General features: G+C 47.9%; 1 protein-coding gene and 1 long non-coding RNA gene across 2 annotated transcripts in view; one reads left to right on the top strand and one right to left on the bottom strand.

Moving 5' to 3' along the window:
- The first annotated feature begins 5,252 nt into the window (after positions 1-5,252).
- LOC139073469 (uncharacterized) lies at positions 5,253-13,783 on the top strand. Its single transcript, XR_011522237.1, has 3 exons — positions 5,253-5,465; positions 7,420-7,613; positions 10,760-13,783. It is a non-coding gene; the product is annotated as an uncharacterized lncRNA (long non-coding RNA).
- Positions 7,785-20,720, bottom strand: part of ARL3 (ARF like GTPase 3) — a 32,647-nt gene continuing 19,711 nt past the window's right edge. Inside the window, exons 4-6 of the mRNA XM_008530955.2 lie at positions 18,824-18,874; positions 16,998-17,183; positions 7,785-8,063 (exon numbers count right to left, since the gene is read on the bottom strand). Coding sequence (XP_008529177.1) covers positions 8,016-8,063; positions 16,998-17,183; positions 18,824-18,874 — 285 coding nt within the window. The 3' untranslated portion in view covers positions 7,785-8,015. The remainder of the gene's footprint in view (positions 8,064-16,997; positions 17,184-18,823; positions 18,875-20,720) is intronic.

Here is a 20,720-nt window from a genome sequence, read left to right as displayed (position 1 = left end):
TGAATGAATACCAAATGCCTAGGCTGTCAGGGCTCTAGGAGTTTCACAGGGGAGCCCCGTGGGCTAGAGGGGGACCAGGCCATCTTCCTGGGGAGTCGGGACTTGACTCATGCCCTAAGGAGGGATGAAAAAAGCACAAAAGGGGGTGCAGACACCCCAGGAAGGAGGTGGCTATGAGCACAAAGGGGGAAATAAAATTGTGGGGTTGGGTTGGGGGACAGTGAGGAGAGCTCATCTGAAGCTCAGGGGATGCATGAGAGTCCATGATTGACAGGCCTATAAAAAGGGTGTGGGTTCAGATCAGAGGGGCCTTGAATGACAGATAAACAGTTTGGCCTTGAGTGTCCCAAAGCAGCAGGGCCTCCAAAGTCATCTGAGCAGGAGAACTGAGGTTTAGAACAATGGCTCTGAGCCCTAAGGGAACGAGCGCCAGGCAGGGGGACAAGGTGGTAAGTTAGGCAGCAGGAGGTCCGAGTGAGAGAGGAAATGGGGTGCGGGGTGCAGGCTGGCCCCAGCCCAAAGAGCAGGAAGGACTGTGGCTAGGCCTCCAGGCCCTGCAGCTCAAGCCAAGGGATGGAAGCCCGGACCAGGCCTTCTCCTTCCCTGCCAGCCAGCCCTGGGCCCCAGAGTCAGCAGAAAACTCCAGCCCCGAGGAGGAGGCAGCGCAGAGCCAGAAGCTGCTGAGGGAGCACTGGCAGCAAGATGCCATTGTAAGTCCGCAATCAAGATACTTCAGAGGAAATCAAAAGCCCCAACTGGGGAAATGATGTGTGCACTCTCTCTCTTTCTCTCTCTCTCAAACACACACAAACTTCAGCCTCCAAAATGGGTCAAGTGAAGGCTGTGGGCGTGGGCTGGGGAGGGAGGGCTGGAAGGAGAGGAGGCCCAGGGGCCCCAGAGCAGCCCGGGCGCTCGTGCCCACTCACCCTTCTGGCACAGGGGATGGCAGCAGCTGCAGGGTGGGGTGGGACGTGAGGATAAATAGACACCTCCCCATGCAGATGGATAATGCACACAGCTGCCCTGCCTGCTTTGCGTTCATTAGGACCAACTGTTTTGGGAGCAGTGGCAGGAGGCAGGAGGGGGTGATGTGCCCATTCACGGACTGGGGGTAGGGGACTGCCTGCAGCTGTGCAGGCACCTCCCTCCTGCCTGGATCAGCAGCCCAGCCCCTGAATGCCCCTTCCTCCCTTTTCTCTTCCTCCCAATGTGCTGCTCTGGCAGATCTGGAGGTCTCAGGATGGGAAAAGGGCCTGGGGAGTGAGTCAGGGTAAAATCCAGGCTGAATTCCCCCCAGAGCTGGGGAAATTGAGGGGAGAATTGGGCTAGACTGTGTCCCCTGGCACCAGGATGGGCTGTTGCTTACAAACCATAGCTCCTTATCCCTTTCTCTCCAAAAGCCCTCTGTAGCATCCAGGGAGGAACAGTGCTTTGGTCCTGTCATCTGGGGGCTCCCCGGAAGCCCCATTCATACTCAAAAGTGCCAGATCAGGTTTGCTCTGTGCCCCCCAGACAGAATCCAAGGGACCTGGGGGCAGTGTGCCAGCATGATTTCACAGGATTCTGACCTCTTGGCAGCAACGAAGGCTGAGGAAGGGAGGTTGGTGTGCTCCAACTCCCCAAAGCAGGTTGTCCAGGTGGGACTGGGGACCTGGTTGGGGGACTGAGTGTTGAGAACCAGGCCCAGGGAGCAGTCTGGCTGGTGTAATAGACAAGGCCACCAAGTATGGCTGAGTATCTTGTGCCCTATACCAGGTCACCTGGCTGAGGGGCCCTCAGCTAGTGCCAAGCCTTGCACCCTGGTGTGGGGCATCCTCTCCCATGGGGTCAGTGGTGGCCCAGGTGACAGGTCTGTCTGGTCTCAGGAACATGCATTCCATTAACAAGGCAAAGAAAGACTGGGCAGGCAGCAGGCCCTTTCTTCTTCCCCTCCAGAGGTCCAGTGGGCTCTAGGGGCTGCTGGCCCTTTCGCTGCAGCACTTCCTCTCCATTTTGAGCTGGCGCAGTGGACAGGGGGCTGCTGAGCCCTGGGTGAGAATGGACACCAGGCCAGGGCCCAAAGGGCAACAGCCTCACCAGCCTCTTTCCTTTGTTGTCAGGGTGGGGCCCGGGAACCCCTGCCCCCTCTGCTGGTGGCCTCTAGAGCAGCAGCCACCTCTGGGACTTGGGAAGGGTCTTGTGGATCCTGAAGAGGGGGGTGGCAAAGAGAGAGTGAGTGCTCTGGCCCCCCTCCCTGTTTCCTGGAGCCCACTCCCTCACTGCTGCCAGCAGTTGACCGCCCTGAGCTTAGGCAAGATGGCGTCCTGGAGAAAAATGGGCTTTCCGTTTGGCAAGGATCTGTCAAGCTGTTTCCTTGCTGTGTGAGTCTGGGCAAGCGACTTAACCTTTGAGAGTCTTGGTTTCCTCCACTGGAAAATGGGGTTAGGAATGGTTCTCTTATAGGGCTAATCAAAGGCTCAGATCAGCGACTGACTCGCAGCAGTAGCAGTTTGCTCAGCTGCATGGTAGTTCCGCTCCCAACCCTTGTGGCTTTCAGCTTCAGGTATCCCAGCAAGTTTTCCCACAAACTCTGCCCCTCCCGGACTCAGCTTGCACTCGGCAATTCCGTCATTAATATTTCATTTCTTTAGCAAAGGCTTTTTGTCCCTGGGACACTGCTGTTCACTCTGGGAAAAGAAACCTCCCCATGTTCCTTTGTGCAGGAGGATTCCTTAGCTCTTCTGAGGGTATGAACTTGGGGCCCAGCAGTCAAACAGACGTGGGTTCGAATCCTGGCTCTGCCCTGTTTTTCCTGCGTGATCCTGAGCAAGTGATTCAAATTCTGTGAGCCCAATGCCAAAACTGTGAGTGATAATACCTACAGTTAAGAATGTTATTGCAAGGATTAAATAAAATAATTGTAAAGTACCTGCTACAAGTGGGTGCCCCCTTAGCAGTTTGCCCCGGTCTGACTGTAGCGGCCTCATTGTTGGCCGCATCTCCATATGCCCATGTATGTGGCTGGTTCTGGACAGACACACACACCCTGCACCCCACCCAACACAGTGCTGGACCAGCAGATTCACTGCAGGAGCTCTCTTCCCTCCTCCCTGCCCGGTCCTGGTGCTGCAGCTTCTCTGTGTTGTGCAGTATTGGAAAAGGAAATTACTGAACAGATTGCAATTAAGGGGGGAGAAGGGGGAGAGAGAGACAGAGGCCCGAAAATGCAGCCTGACTGAGCGCTAAACTGTGTTTTTGCCCGGAGCCAATCAGGAGCCTCTGACAAGAGCCTGTCCCCACTTACAAATCTAATTGCAGGAGGTGTGGCTGAGGTGGCCCTGGGAACCCTGGAGAGGAGGGGGCTGCCAGCACCTCCGGGAAGGCTGCTGGCCACTTGCTTGTTGCCTTGAAAGTTACAGAGCCACACGCGAGGGGATGTAGGGCGGGCACAGGTCTTGGGGGCCTGGGAAGGCTCAGACTCCAGAATTTCTGCCAGTTATTATAATAGCTACCAATGAATTAGCACTGCTATGCACTGGACATCCATAATTCCATCTAATCCTCTGGAGAACTCCAGGAGGTAGATGATTATTACCTCATTTTATAGATAAGAAACTGAGGCACAGAGCATCCCTACTATCTCCTAGGCATCGCCTTAGGTCCAGGGACTTTCTTTACATTTTCTCTCTTTCAAGTCTCCCTGCCACTTTACTCCCATTTCACAGATGAAGAGGCAAGACTCCAAGAGAGAAAGCACCTTGCCTGAGAGCACAGAGCTGATTTTGGATGGACAAGGATTGCACCTGGTTCTCTGACTCCAGAGAACTCACTTCTTTACTGTACCACACTGTCCCTTTGTTGAGCAGGGCATTCTGCATGGAGTTGCCAGATTTAGCAAAACTACAAGAACAAAAAAACAGGGATGGCCAGTTAAATTTGAATTTCAGATAAACACTGACTTTTTATTTTTAGTACTGTAAGTATGTCCCAAATATTTTATGGGATATACTTGTATTAAAAACGATTCTTTATTTGAAATTCAGGTTTAGCTAAATGTCCTGTCGTGTATCTGGCAACGCTACACCTTCTCTCTCCTCCTGCCTCGAGCTCCCCTCTCTTCCGCCAACAGCTTGCCTTTAAAGGCCAACCCTTGGGACCAGCCATGCTGGTGTATCTCTAGCCTGTTCAAGGGAGGCTGCCAAAGGGGAAGACAAGCTCCCCTGCTCTGGAGGGCAGAGCCCTGGAGCAGTGTCCACTCTGCCACCGACTGTGTGACTTTGGGCAAGTCTATTCCCCTCTATGAATTCTCTTTAAAAGAAAGACCCAGTTTTCAGATACTAGGTAATCGCAAGTATCCTTGGCAGCCCTAACTTTCCTAATGTCTTCTCCTTTCTTCCTGTTTGTGCAAAAGATGGTACAGAATCTACATTTGTGCAGCTGTGAGCCCAGAGGACACCCAACACCTGGAACAGGGAACCCCAGGGGAGCAATGCTGGTCAGAGGGGACCCACGGTGTGGGCTTGGAAGGCTAGGGGCCGAGACTGCTGGGAAATGAGCTGTCACCGTCATTGTCCTCCAGAGGTGGCAGCTCACTGCAGCATTCAGACCCGGGGGGCGGGGCCCCTCCTGCATTGATGGCTGTGCAATCTTGGGCAAATTCCTTAACCCAGACAAGGGCCTCAGTTTCCTCAACGGTGAAGTGGGACTAATGCTGCCACAGGAAGTATGTAAAGTGCCTGGTGCGCAGCAGGGGCTGAATAAAGGGTTATTCTTATTGTTGTTTTTGTTGCTGTTAATATTACATCCTGAAAAAAGCACCTTGAGGAATGCTAACCTCTGAAAGGACAAACATGTTTCAGGCCCTCTCTAAGCTTCAGCAAAGAACGCAGTGCATTCCAGGCTGCCTTCGTTTCAGCTAAATTTTATTTGTTGGATTTTTGACAGACGTCTAAATTATACATCGAATTTTCCACATGACCAAACACCGCGTCCCTTCCTTTGATTATCACTTTCAAAAGGGACTATAAAAAAACCACCTTTCGATGGCTCGGACTGAACCCTGAAACCACATGGAGCGCGGGGCTAAAAATAAAAGGAAGTAAGAACTGGCCCCTGAGAAGGAAAGAGAAATCAAAGCAAACTCTGACGGGAATCAAGGGACGAGTCCTGGCAAGGGTGACATGGTGTCACCCTCCAGGCCAGGCCGGATAAGGAGCGGCCGACAGTGAGGGTGGGGCACAGAGTGGCACAAAAATAGCCACCGGTTTAGCCCAGAGGGGAATAAAGAAATTTGTCAAAAGCCAGGAGAGAGAGACGTGGAGCTGGAGTGAGAGAGGGGGCAGGACTGTGTCCTTCCAGCAGTTTCAGGAGCTGCAGACTTCTTTAACCCAGGCGCATTTCTACCCGCCGGCATAATCGCTGACTTTCAGCTGTGCGCCGACATGTTCCCCAGCTCAGCCCACATCAATGACACCCTTGTTTCCATGGTAACCAAGGGAGAGTGAAGGGGAAAGGGTGTGCTGCGCTGGGCGCGGGGAATCCAGCCAGGAGGAGCCGCCAGGGGGAGGTCGGACGAGGGGCGGGAGGAGCTTTTCCCACCACTGGTTTGAGCACACATCCTGGGCCCAGTCCAGGCCTTGCCTGCCCTCAGGCTCCCAGCCCTCTCCCCTGCACATTCAGACGCCGCTCGCGCACAGAGCAAGTCTTACTAAGACTCATGAGGGGTGGGAGGATGGGAAAGTGGGTATCCCCTTTCTAACTTCAAATTCTGTCTTCTGGTCACGGCCACAGGGGCCAGGGGTGGGGCTGGAAAGAGGAAAGGGGACTTAGAAGAATTTTGTTTTTACAAATGGGAGCTGTCAAACTCCGCATTTTTCGGGCTTCTCTCATCTAGCCTGTGAGCCCCGGGAGGGTTCAGCAGGGCTCAAAGGGAAGATGAAAGCTTGTGACATCCACAATGTCTCTGTGTCTTTGGTGGAAAAGCTGAACATTCTCTCTGAACATTCACAGAGGCTCTTATCAGAGGAGGGCAAGTGGCTCCTGCCTGCTGGCCGAGGCCTTGGGAGGGTTCTTTCAAACAGTTCCCTAAGTTAGTGGTAAAAGAACAAAAATATTTTACAGACCATCCACTGCCAGAGTCAAAGTTGCATATCACAGTGTTCCAAAATTACGGACCTCAAAGCAGGCATTTGGCCCCTCAGATAGCGTCTCTGGTGCACTATTTGGAGGGAAAAACTATTTTCAAGTGCTATTGCCACACTTCCAGCCTGACAGAAGGGGCACTTCTGGTTCCTTAGAATTCTGTTTTGCTTCTCCTCAAAGCCAGAGAGGTGAGGGGTGAGACAGAGAAGCCAGAGGAGGTTGCAGGGAGCAGCTAGCTCAGTGTTTAAAAACCTCACCTTCTTTCGTTTTGCAAGTCCTTACAGGTCTGTCCACAGGAGCCCCAGGGCATCTTTTCATGTCTGGCATTGTTAATGGCTTTCACCCTAGACTGCCTTTGAAGCTGGCCATGCTCTGGCCTCACCTACACAACTATGTCCAGAAAAGCTGGGGACTGAAGGCCAGGCGCTGGAGCGGCCCCTTCAGACTGCTCGCATGCCTTGGTGGGCTTGGGAAGGCAGCTGGCCTCCTGGGACCCACCAGTCACCGGACAGTCTCTTATTCATTCTCTGCAAACCCCTGAGCTCAGGCACCAGAACAGAGTTCAATTCAGGAGCCGGGTGATGCTCTGGCCTGCTTTGCCATGTTTGAAGCCAGAGATTTCTTAAGGCTCAGGGAAACAAGCTCTTTTTGCAACGCAGGGCAGGAGAACTCTCCTGCCATTCCTCTCCAATCAATCAACAGAGGACACATTTTGCTGGAGAGAGGCAGAGGAGCCAGCAGCTGGGGTGACTCTGGCTTCCCTGGGCCTGGCCCCTGCAATCATACACACCCATGTTCTCCCCAGCAGCAAACTCTCTCCACCCACGAGCATCCCACACCACCAAGACGCCAGCACCGTAAAAATTGATCTCTTCTAAAAATCGATCTGCCTGCCTTTTCTCAGTGGAGCAGGTTCAGGGTAAAGCTGCATTTATTTTTAAAATCTGATAGCAGCGGCCTATTGTGATCATTTAAACACAGAATTCTTTGAGCTTTAGAAATCCCTTCTATAGGACGGCCGTGGAGAAGCCAGCTAATCTCGGAGTCGGCTGCTCACTGCTCCACTGAACTGGAGAAAGCCTGTTTGCGCTAGCCTGAGCCCTCGATGTGAAGGCTTTTTAAGGACCTTGTAATTTTTTCTGGAATTAAACCTCCCACCTCTCCTTACATTCCAGATGTCATTACAGTCAAAAGTCGTAAGAATTTGCTTCCCTGTGTGGCTGGCTGGGGGGTTGGGGACGGAGCATGGTTCTGTGGTGACTTGTTTGTGAGAAAGGATTTTTTTTTTCCTTTCCAAAGGGTGAAGATTACATACACAGTCTCCTACCTGCATGACAAGATGGTTTAATCATCTGCTGTTCCTCCCCTCCTCACCAGCAGCTTCTGGCTGGACAGACTGCAGCCCTGGCGCAGTGGTGATGGTAAAAGTCACTGACCAGCACCAGCAAACGCTGCCTGTCGTTTCAAAACCATGGGGGGAATGTAAGGGACAGGTCAGTAAATACATCAACGCAGCACAAGCTGCTTCTTCCTCTTTTCCTTCCTTTTTTTTTTTTTGAAAGAAAAAAGCCCAGTGGAATTGTCTAAACTGAATGCAATCTCTTACTCATTTCAAAGATCTCATTTTCTAATCATGCGCTTTGAGACATTTAACACTATTTCAATTATGCAGAGGAAATAATATAATTCCTTTATTTGAAAAATGATCCTGAACCTCAGAGATCAGTTAAATCTACTGCTGGAATGGGGATTCTTTTTAAACTGTGTTGTTCCCTCTCTTCAAACAGCTGTAGCTGTACACAGATGGAAAAACATTTGGTCAGAAAGCAGCAAATTAGTGTTTTTCAGGGCAGAATTCAGCTCCCGCAGCTCCTGCATCTCCATCCGTCTAGATTTTATTTCTTCTTTGCATTGACATTTTTGCAGACCCAGTTCATGCCGTCCTTTGAGGGAAATGGGCAGAGAAAGGCAGTGTTAGTTGTAAGAAAGCCAGCACACACTCAAGCCCAGGACGGGAGGGAGTAGGGTCCTGGGCCCTCCCTCCCCACCCCTCGGCTCCAGGAGTGTGCCCCCCTCAGGGGCCCACCTGGGTGACCCGGGACAGTGACTTCCTGGGGAGGAGGGGGGAGGCTTTGGGGAGCACGGGCAGGATGGGGAGGGAGGGCCCAGGGTCTGAACTCGAGAAGGGTCCTCAGGAACTCCCTCTGAAAAAATAAACACATCCGCCTGGATCCAAGGCCTGATTGAAGAGCTATCAGGAAAGATTCCAGTCATTTTTGGCTTTTTCTGAAAGCTGACCTTTGCTAGGGCATTAAATTCAATCAGCCACCCTTCTGGTGCCCCAGCATGTTTACAGTGTGACAGTGTACACTTGGGTTAAATTAAATTTCTTTTTGGAAAAACAAACCAAGTGCAGTGTGTGTTACTAGACACACACTGGGGCAATGTGCGTTTACTTCTCTTTGCGCAGCACTACAGACAGGTTTAAAGGGCCTGGCCTGATTCTTGTAGCTTTAAGCACTACCAGGCAGAGGGACTGGGGAGAAGGTTCCCTTAAAGGCACAGTGACCTTGAAAGTGTCCTCTCTTAGAAGGCTGGAGAGGGACAGAGGTAAAACCCACACAATGCCTACAGCCACCTGGCAGGCGGCAGGATTTCTCGTGGATGCTATGCCTGCCAGAGATGACCTCCTTTTCAACCCCCTTTGGAGTCATTCCAGAATGCTCTCCCTTTCCCCAGAGTCTCTTCGACCTTCAGGAGTGTGCGAAGTCCCCTCAGAAGCCCAGAACAAAATCAAAGGCGGTTCCTGCAATGAATGCCTCTCCCCCACATTTCCAACACACACATGCTCGCTGAGGTCCCAGTCACATTTGCACATCTCGGGGCATACATGACGTGCAGAGTCCCACATTTCCTGTGGCCATGGAGCTAGTTGTTGAACCTGAACAGCTGAGACAGCTTAAAGTAATAAATACCAGCTGACACCCTTGGCCATTCGGAGCATTAATCCCATAAACAATACATCACTGCAAAACAACCAGCAGGCATCCTATCTCCCGGCTAATCTGACCATAACCTGAATTTACAGTGAGTAAAACTCCGCCAGTTGCCATCATTGCACCTGGGCAGGAGAACCAGACAAGCTGATGGCTGTCCCAGGGCAGACCTCCGGGCGCTGGCCAAGATGAGGCCAGCCATGGCCGACAGCCCAAGGTGGACAGCACCTGGTAGCAGTGGGGACAGGGGGAGGAATGCCGAGGTGGGAGAAAGGTGGACTCCAAATGCATCTCCAGTTAACAAGTGGGTCAGCTACTTTGAAAACCTGAAGCCAATTTTAAGACCATTTTATGAAAAGGATTAATTTAAAGAGAAGCATGTTTAATTTTAGTAGCTAATTGGTTTCCAGGAAAAAAAAAAAGATCACCTGCCAGGAGACAAAAAAGATTTTACAAATAAAAGAGGGATGAATAAGATAGCCATCTTCTCTTTGCCTTCCAAGCTGAACAGCTCAGCACTTACGTAGCACTTTCCATCTTCAGGAACCCACACAAATACCGTCAAAGGTGCACACTCAATATTTTCTCCTCTATAGAGACCTGTACTATTTCATCAAATCATCCTCTCTGAGAATCAAGAACAGTGTTCCCACACTATATGAATAGCATTTTTCCCCCTTGTTTTATAGCTGATTAGGGGGTGGAGGGGTTCTTTTATTATATGTAACTGAACATGAATGCAGTCAGAGATAGGAAAAATATTTACTCAGCTGCAGGAACCCAAAGCAGAACTCGGAGGGTGAGGGGCAGCTTCTTCCTGGGGATCTGTTATGGAGGCAGAGGGGACTTAAGCGCGGGAGCCCTGCTGACGGGCGGTCCTTCTCCAGATGTCCATGAGGGCCAGCGGTGGCAAAGCCCTTCCAGCCACAGTCCTGCCAACAGAGGGCGCTCGGAGGTCAGTAGCCACCAGCTGACCTGCGGGCCCCTGGCCTCTGCAGCTGCCGCTTGCAACCTGGAGGCGCGTAGGAGCACACACAGAATTCCTAGGGGCAGAGCTCTGTGGCTGCTCCAGCTGGGGAGGGGAGCCGGCCCTGATCTGAAGTGTTCGGGGTTGGGGTGTTGTACCTTTCCTCTTATCACCCAGAGGAGAACCTGAGCTGGAGGTGGGAGGTGTCGGGGAGGCAATAGACAATGGGGATAACACTTCTCCAATCAAATCAGGGACAAGCTGTGCCAAGTTGCCGCTGGAAAGGAAAGATAATGGTGTTATCCAAGATCCTGACCGGGGAGTCCATGTCAGACTGGCTTGAAGCTGTGTTTACAGAACCCAGCATGGTGTCTGGCCTACAGCAGACATTTAATGTATCTTTTAAATTAATCTTTGTAACAACCCTGTGAAGTGGGCACTATTGTAATTTCCACGTTACGGATGAGGAAATGGGAGCACGGAATAGTGTGTGGCAGAGGCGGGCTGTGAACCCAGGCAATCTAGCTCCGGTGTCCATGCTCTTGAACCATTTACCATTTCTCAGCGGATGCCGGCAAGTGCCAGAGAGAGTAGCTCGGCCTCAAGCTTGCAGGGAAGTTGGGACTCACCCTGAAGTCGGGACAGGGAGGAGTAATTACAGTTTGTGCTTCCTCAGGACTTCCAGCTGAAGAGAGGGGCACGAGACTGACCCTGCCTGGCTTTGCGGTAGCTCTGAAGGTGCCACAGGCAGTTCTTGGCCCCTCAGCTCTAAAGACTGCGGGCTGCCAGGTCTCCAAGCGTGTGGAAGCCTGCATGTTTACCTCACTGCACCATCCTGGGCCGTGAACTATTCGCCAAGACCACCTCCAGTGGAAACTCTACATTTAGAGACGACATCACTGCAAGAGTCGACATCACTTCTGCTTCTCAGGTTTAAATCAGTGTGCCACGGCACTCTTGCCTGAATCTGACAAGCCTGTGCTTTTCTAAAACAGCCGACTGAGAAAAGGTGATCGTTTACTTGGGAGGAGGTTACTGCTCTGCCTCCAAAGAAGGAAATAATTCACAGGTTTGTTTAATGGTTGACCCTTTATTGTTAAAAACTGGTTTGACCAAATTTCTGCACATTTGATCTTCATCATGGGAATGGCAATCTTACGGCATGAGTTGTCTCCCTCCCCCCCCCTCCCCCTGACCAATCCTGCTAAAACTTAATTTGAATTGATTAGCTTCAATTCAATAAGGGACTACGAGAGACATCAAACCTCAAACACTAAGCTTTGTTTGGTCTCATGGAGAGGAAGTAAATTTTACCACGTCGTGGTATTATTCCCTCCTAGAACTGCTGGGAAAACTATCAGGCTGCCCCTGCCCAGATGGGTGGAAAGCTGCTCATCACAGATTTCTCCGTTCCAGGGTTAAAGGCGCAATGCCCCTTTCCATGGGCAGAGTGGTCTCTGGCTGCACTGCCCCTTTTAATTTGATCTCTCTATAGTGCATCCATCACTGCTGGATGGTGGAAGGGAGCAGTGGCAGCCATGGTTGGGTGGGCCTGGTTTTTAACGCCATGAGGACTACACGGTCACGTCAGTAATTGCTTTAAGACGACAAGGAGCTCAGACCCTTGCTGAGCAACGCAGCCTATCCCATTGCGCCACGGGGCCCCCAGGGTCAAGGAGCAGCTGGATGCAGCATACATAAAATATTGCTTGCTATTAATATTTTTTCTGGTGACAAAGGGCACTGCAACAGAGACGGAGCAAAATCGTATGCTTCGAGCTTGCTTAGTCTACAGAGAGGTTGGAAAATTTAAAAATAAATCTGAGGTCTGACTTGCAGATAAGTGGTTCCATGTATACTTAGAGGCAAAAATAACTGATGCCAGGACTAGGAAAAAGTGGGAAATGTCATTTTTTAAATATCGAAATTCTGTTGGCATATGAAGGGAAAAGTCCCTTAGACCAAGGAGAAAAAAACGAAAACAAGAAATGGGGCTGGTGGCTGTCTCGTGTCCAGCTGCGAGGCACTCTGACAGCCCACACATCAGGGCTAAGACCGCCAGCAGTCCTTTCTACGTAGGTGGGACTACTGTGAGCCAATGGTCGCTCCTGTTTGGAGAAGGAAGACGGGATGTGGGGTAGACGTGACAAGAAAAGGCGAGCATGAGGTGGGGGCACGGAGAGCAATACCCAGGAGAACTTTCTGCTGGCTGAAAGCTATTGGTGCTTGCAGGTCTCTGTTAGGACTTAGGCTAGAGACCAGGTTGAAGCTGCTGATCTCTGCTTTGAAAGGAAATTCTAATCCAGTATAATTTTAATCTCACACACACACACACATACGATGTTTTAGAAAGAAAACGCCTTCAAACACCTGAATATACAATAGCAAAGGGCAGCTGTGGTCCGGGGTTCAAATTCAGGTCTGCAGCTGGGAGAGGCGCTGATTCTCTACGCCATTCTCTGGCTCTAAGCCAGATGCTTAGTTCACTGTTTCTAGACACCTGGGGAAAAGAAGAGACCGAGAGTCCCAGGGCTGGACATGCTACCCGAGGAGAGGTCCTAGCAATGCTGGCCTCGCCCAGGGCACGGAGGGAGGCTGCCTTTATGTCTGTAAGGCAGTCTGGCTGAGGGGCTGCAGGTTTTCCCTCCCAGATATTGTTCAGTTTCTCTTCTTTCTGCCTTCATCTACTTGACTTAACTGGGTCTCTTCTGATCTCTCCTCTGGACTATGGGTCTTTCAGCAGGACAGAGTTTCCAAGACTGATGCTCTTTCAGCTTCTGGTGCCCTTTATCTGTGCTCTGCTCTTGACCGTTTCTCATGAAAATCTGCTTTAATTACATGATGGCCTGGTCTCCTCATCACCATTAATCAGGCAAAGAAAGACCTGTTTCACCCACAACTAAAAATATACAACCACGTACCGGAGGGCTTTGGGGAGAAAAAGGAAAAAATAAAATCCTGGAAAAAAAGAAAAAGAAAGATGTGTTTTGAACTCGCTTGAAGCTCTCAAAAGTCAATTTCCACACCCAGAGCAGGGGCTGTTGGTATTGCCTGTCCCTGTGAAGACTGCACATATTTGCCTTCAGAATATCAGGTGGAACAAGAACCTGAAATCCATCCCAGGAATCACTAACTTCCATAATCTCCAATCATGAGTTTAAGCTACTCAGCTAAGAAGTGACATACTTGTCCTATTAGTCCAGAGGGTGTAGCTCACCATCTAGCGGATCTGTCGCTGTTCCCCGGGCTCACCCACTTGAGGGTGGTATTTATGAGTATGAGACAGTCTCTCAAATGCGTTTTGATTAAACACATACAAGCAAACACAATGTAAATAGAGGCACTGTCTTTAAACACCTGAAACTGTAACAGAAATTCCAGGATGTTTTTTTTAACCTTTGTACGTTTTCTTTCAGGGTCACCAGAACTGTAGTGCCAGACGTTACTTGACCCATTTCATGTCTGCTCATCTGGATAGCTTTGCCCATTACTGACCAGCTTTCAGGGGGTGGGGACGGGTGGGGAGGGTGGAGTGGGAGGATGAAATAGGAATTTAGGGAATTTGAGTAATGACTGCACAGTATCCATGTCTTATGGACATTTTCCGAGTCAAGTCTTTAATTTTTAGGAAGACTTAAAAGCTTTAATTAATAAGAATCATTAAACGCCTGCATTTGAACTAGGCAATGCAGGAAAAGAATTCTACCTAAGTGACTCTTTTTAAAGTGAAAACCAGGAAACAGGCTGAGTGGGCAAGAACCTGGGTCAGAGGCATTACCTGAGGGAAGGACACGGTCAATCAGTGCCTCACAAAGAAAAGCATTTCCACAGAAAACTCCGCGACCTTTCTCCAGTCCCCAAAGGTTACCATTAAAGGACAATAGACAGCAGATTCCCTTCTTAATTAACATTTTTATTAAATAACTCATTTCAAATAATGGTTAAATTCTCTAAATTTATATCATTCTATTAACCATAATCTAATCTCATTAACCTTGAAATCCCAGTCTTAACTACCCAATTCTATACACCATGGTACTATCTACTAAACTAATTAAGTGACCTTCAAACTATTTCTCCTCCATGTGAAATCATTATTTTTTTTGCTCACAGTTCTTTGTCGGATCTCTCTCGATATCATTTCCTGTGAACCTAGTTGCTGAAGGTCCCTGATCTGAGAAGAAGTCTCTTAACAAAATTAAACCATACCTGACTGTCTCACTTGATTCAAACTGGTTGATTTTAGAGCCTTCCCCAGCCTCCCCCCACTGTCTAACTGTCTGACAGCTTGCTGCCTCTTTTTTGGCCTAAGGATCCTGTGACTTAGAGGAAACTCCACTTCTATGGTGGTTACACAGCCAGGAACACACAGCACTCTCGTCATCTCCGCCTGACAGGAGCAGCGTGGGGTGGGGGCTGGGAGGACAACGACAGGAGCTCCCCCTCCTAACCTCCCAGCTCCTCTGAAGTTCCCTCGACTTGAACGCCACTACTATAACCACTACTCTAAAGACTGACTCGAGAGAGCCCCAGTCCTCCTTTGTGCCTCCCTAAGGCTGGCCTTACTGTTAGTTCCAGCTTTGCTGTTTCTTCCTTTCAACACGCTGGCCAAGTGAACAAGGATGACAGAGCAGTCAATTCCCACTTTCTTAGGAGTATGCACACAGAAGGTATTTACTTTTAGTCCCACCTTTAGCGCTCCCACCCTCAAGACGTTCTCTAGTTTCTACATTTGTGATCTGAACCATTTAGGGAGGCAGGGTCCTCTTGCTAAAGTGGTTTGTACCAACACAAGAAAGCTACTATCTTCTCCTGGGCCTCATCCTCACCAAAATAACCTTAGGCCTCGTGAATGCCATCTTATGCACAATCGAGGGAAATACCTTAGGCAAAACTTGATTTTTTTTTTAAAGTGAGAAGCTAAATAAAATGATCAGAGTTTACTTATTCAAAAACATCCTGGGTTGTAGTGTACTTGTTGGACCAGCTTGTAAATTAAGCTGGAAAATGCAGTTTATTTGAAACCTGATAAGTATATAATCACATATGTGACTGCAATTTTATAGAAGAGATTCAAGAAGAATAAAACTTAACCACTGCGCCCCTGAGCCGCCAAGAAGAATAAAACTATTAATGGTAGTTAGTTCCGTTGTTGGGTGGGATTAGGGGTGAGAAAAGAACTTTTCCGTTTTTAATTTTATATACTTTTATATGATTAACAATGAGACTATATTAATTTTATAACCAGAATCTAGGAAGGAAGGAAGGAAATAAATAAGACAATATCTGCCTCCTCCCCAAACCTAAACCCACAGAGCTCCAGCATCCGTTTTAGGGATGTAACCAAGGTAATCTTGAGAGGGCCCCCACAACACACATACACGCACGAACAGCTTCTGAGGAGTCTGGAGGAGAGGGCACTTGTCTTGTGCTGACTGGTCTGCCCTCAGATCTAGAGGCCAAGCACAGAAGCAGGCCCAGGTTGTTTGTGTAACAAAAAGAAAAAAACCAAGGGGCTGGCCCCATGGTGTAGTGGTTAAAGTTTGGCACACTCCGCTTCGGCAGCCCAGGTTTGTGGGTTTGGATCCCAGGTGTGGACCTACACCACTTGTCAGCCATGTTGTGGTGGTGACTCACATATAGAGTGGAGGAAGACTGCCATGGATGTCAGCTCAGGGCTAATCTTCCTCAGCAAAAAAACCCTGGAGGATTGGCAACAGATCTTAGCTCAGGGCTAGTTTTCCTCAGCAAAAAAACAAAAAAAAACCACAAAAAAAGGAAAAAACCAAGCAGCAAACAGCTGGAACACCTGAGATAATTCTGGGAGGTGATTATTTGCTTGCGATAAAAGCAGTCAGGCAATTTTAAGACAAATCAGTGTCAAATGTCTTAGAATACAGGGAAGAAGAGTATTAGAAGGTAAATGGAAAGAGGCTGCGGGACAACAATCGAGAAGCAAATCGCAGGCTTGTACCCCAACACACCAACTTGAGAGAGAAGCAAACTGGTCATGTCAAGAGACACATGCCATATGGCAATGAGGGAGGATAACGTTTCTTTAGATGCTGTTAATCCCCCACAGCATCCTAGAGCAGTACTGTCCGACTCTCACTGCACTGTCACTTCCCTGGCAGGTAAGCTAGATGTTTAAAATGAGGCATGTGGAGCACTTTGGGGCTTCAGAATAAAGAAGCAGTCCTGGAGGGCTGACTCCAAGTGTCACCTGGTTCGAGCTGCTTGGTAGGAAGCATCAGAGCCGAAACTGTTTCTCTTCTGTGAGGATACAGCCTCTCAGGTGTCTGGGATACAAACATTTTCTGCCCTAAATTAACAGCAAAGGAGGAGGAGGCTGGTCTTCCGGTACACAGCTCCTCAGTATAAAGCATGGGGCTTTCTGTCAGCAGAAACCTCCCAGTGGGAAACCAACCTGAAGTAGCAGGAAACAGACACCAACCCTGAGGGCAGTGGAGACAGCCAACAGAAGAAAATGAAATACTTCTAGCATCGCTAGTGTGCATGATAGCTGACGGCTCTGTTCCCATGGGAGTCCAAGTATTTAGCATCCATAATATTAGACATAACACAAAACCCCCAACCAGATCATCAAAGAATCCTAGAGTTAGAAATCATCCTCGAAGTCTTCTGTTTTGACCTTCTACCCAATGGTGTAATTTGCTGCTTGTGTAGGGTATGTGTATCTGTGGCTTTCCTGGAACAGTTAATGACATCAGCCTGATTGCTAAATAGAAAAGAACTCAACTCCTCCATGCCCTTCACATCCTGGAAGGGTTCATCTGCCAATCAAAGGCTATTTGTTTCATACCTTTTTCTATCTAGATCAGCCCAACCAATCAGACAGACTACCTTAGCTGGCTGCCATGTTGCCAGGTGACCGAGCCTTCCGATAATCTCACCTGAATGCCCTCTCCTGTGAGAGCTGAGCAAGACTGGATCTGCCAGACTCGGTCACGGATGGTGTGCAGGTTCAGTCCTTCTGCAATTTCAGAGGCAGGGGCTGCTGTGAGCAAATCCTGCTTATTAGCAAAGATGAGCACTGGCACACAACTTAGCTTTTCTTCCTCCAGTAATTCAGCCAGTTCCTGGATCATTTGGGGAACAAAGAGGGAGAGAAGGATGAAATCTATGATATTTAACCAGGCACTTGTAGTAAGAAAGAAACAAAACACTTAAGCTGATCAACTAGCAACTTCCAAGGGCAGTGGTTCTCAAACTTGAGCCTGTGGAAGAATCCCCTGACAGACTCCTGGGCACACCTCAGAGATGCTGAGCTTGGAAAGTCTGAGCCAGGGCCCAGGAATCTGCATTTTTAACCAGCTCCCCAGGTGGTTCTGCTATAGTGGATTCATCGTATACGTGCTGAAGTGAGCATGATCAGGGATTCATAGATCATACTTTGAGAAACACTGTTCAAGGGAGAACACAAGTTGTAGTAAAGATTTAAAACCTACCCACGGTTATTATCTGCAAATAACTTTCAATGCATATATATACACACACATACACACACATATATCTATATGTATATATATACACATACATATTCTTAAAAATTTAAATTTAAAATGACAATTGCTTTAGACACTATAATTATGTTTCATCAATCTCTATTCTCCAAAACATGCATGCACGCGTGTTTAATCAAATCCACATCCTAAAATAACTGTATTAGTCCGCTTGGCAAGGTCTCTCGGATTTTTAGGTTATTGGTTGGGGTCTAAACTGTATGTTGATTCTATCTGAAATAAGCATAGGAGAGGGCGTATGCTTACCTACATGCCAGGACCCACCTCTTCCCCATTAAACCCACATTTTAGCTACTTAAGACACTGGCTGTCAAAGAGAACTGGATGGTTCAAGAGGCAGGTCATTATACGCCACCCTTCACCTCCAAGCTCATGTTTAGAACTGGTTCACATGAGTGATGATCCAGAAATCGTCAAGGTATGGAAGGGAAATGGGCTGTCTCCAGGAATCTGGAGAGTTTTCAGATTAATTTCCAGGAAAAAGGAACATAAACATGGGGACTGCTACCTTTGGAACCCCACCTGTGGTAGTTTGGGACACAGGCCAAGGACTCCGTAATGAGATGGAGGCACGCTTCTCCAGAGAGTCCACTCTACTCCTTGCTTCTTATCAGCGTACTCAGTCTGGGTAAAACGGTCTATGCCCACTGCTTCTCTATTTAAAATAGTGTAGACAAATCTCATCGTGTAATCATGTTGACATGTACTCTGCATTTCAAGCCATATATGGGTTCAAAGTACTCCTATCTCTTGGCTTGGAAACCAGAGCAGCTTAGTCTTGGCTTGTACATTTCTTCCCACCTGTTGGAATTTGTTAAAGCTATCCTTGGATCAAGTAAGTTGGTACTGAAAAACATACAAAGAAATGATAAGAGAATTGTTCCTCTTGGTTCATTTCTACCTGGCCTAGGAAGAAACCTGAAGAGCTGGGGCATGGCGGTAAGTTCCATTTGCTTATATCTTATCAATTTAGTTTGGTTAAAACCAAAAGCCTTTAATCAAAAAATTGTTTAAAGGATTTTCAACTAATTTCTTTTTAGGCAACTGGTATTTCTGCCTACTTGCCAGAATGACTGTCTTGTTTAAACTGCAAAGGTTAAACAAAAAATACCTCCCTCCCTCCCTCTCATACATGTCCAAGGTAGATTAATGAATACCAGTTACTTGGGAAATATCTCAACAGAAGAACTATTTACCTGACCCGTCTCTTCAAATCTTTTTCTGTCTGCGCTGTCAATTACATATATCTGTAAAGTAAAAGAAGAAGGTTACTTCAATAAGCAGACACGGAAACAGGGCGACTTCTACAGAAGGAGCAGGTGACCTGCCATCAGCAGAGTTCACAACAGCACACAGACACTGGGCTGGTAGCTCTTACTGAATTTACAGATGCAAAATAAACACATGAATTAACTAAATGGGGGCTGCCTCGAAAATACCTCCAGCAAAGCTCCAAAGTAGGAAATCAAGAGAGACAAGCAGGATAAAAAAATAGCTACATTTAATGGGCATTCACTGAACATTCTTACTAGATTTACCCTATAAATTCCCGAGACTCTATGGGATGGATTTCAGTCTTTTCCCATTTAAACGTAAATAAACATAAGCCTAAAGAAGTTAAGTCACTTGCCTACATTGTATCTGGTGCTTGACAAAATTGGGATTCAAGCTCAGGCACACCTGGCAGTAAAGTGCACTGTCGCTCTGAAGCGTTCTGCTGTACTGCGTCCCAGCTGCGAGGAAGGGATGGCGTTTGCAGGCGGTCCTCAAACATCATCACTCTGAAGTACCATTTGCAGTATTAACTACATGCTGACTTCAGGTGCTGAGGAGGCAGGAGACCCAGCGATCTCCATCCCATTCCCACCTTCACAGGCTGCTGGGAGGTTAAGATCAAACATGGACAACAGCAAGGCAGAGGCTTAGCCAGAGTAAGAGAAGTCTCGAGATTCACCGTAAAGCACAAATCCCGAGCTTTCTCTCCCATCACTGAATTTTATGTATTGAATAAATAACATCCTATAACAACAAAAAGGGACATAAGGTAAGACCAAAAAAGGAAAGAAAAATCACCTATTGTTACAGAACCCAAATACATTAATTACTTTAATTTCCTATGAAAGTTCCCTTCTAATTCTTCTTCATACAAAAATCAAAGAACTAGAAATATATTTTTCGTAGTCCTTTTTTTCATTAAACTTTGTAGTAAATCTTTTCCCAGTTGCTAATCTTAAAAATTGTCAAATTTTCAAGCTTTCTTTAAAGAATTTAGAATTGTTTAGAATTAAACTAATGGCATAATGGAAACACTTTTATAGCATTTCTTTTTTTAAGATTTTATTTTTTTCCTCTTTCTCCCCAAAGCCCCCCGGTACATAGTTGTATATTCTTCATTGTGGGTCCTTCTAGTTGTGGCATGTGGGACACTGCCTCAGCGTGGTTTGATGAGCAGTGCCATGTCCACGCCCAGGATTCAAATCAACGAAACACTGGGCTGCCTGCAGCGGAGTGCGGGAACTTAACCACTCGGCCACGGCCACGGGGCCAGCCCTGGAAACACTCTTTTAAAAGAGCACATTCATTTAAAAACAATAACAAAAAGCAATCTTCAACTGTTACTTTAAATGCCTTAAATTATATAAACTGATATATTATAATGCACATAGGCATTTCTGTATGCAAGTCAAATTCTGTGCTACTCTGAAAACTCACTCTCTTTTGAAAGGAAAAAAACAGTTAAAATCCCTTTGCTTGGGGCTAGCCCCATGGCTGAGTGGTTAAGTTCATGCACTCTGCCTTGGTGGTCCAGGGTTTCTCCAGTTTGGATCCTGGGCGTGGACCCAGCACTGCTCATCAGGCCATGCTGAGGCGGTGTCCCACATAACACAACCAGAAGGACCTACAACCAGAATATACAACTATGTACTGGGGGGCTTTGGGGAGAAGAGGAAGAAGAAAAAAAAGAAGATTGGCAACAGATGTTAGCTCAGGTGCCAATCTTTAAAAAAAAAAATTCCTCTGACTCAATGTTAATATATGCATTAATGGGCTCTGCACACCACATATGCCCCAAATCCAATACTGTCTGATTAG

This window comes from Equus przewalskii, chromosome 1, assembly GCF_037783145.1.
Source record: "Equus przewalskii isolate Varuska chromosome 1, EquPr2, whole genome shotgun sequence".
NCBI lineage: Eukaryota > Metazoa > Chordata > Mammalia > Perissodactyla > Equidae > Equus > Equus przewalskii.
This window is presented reverse-complemented; position numbering and strand designations above follow the sequence as displayed.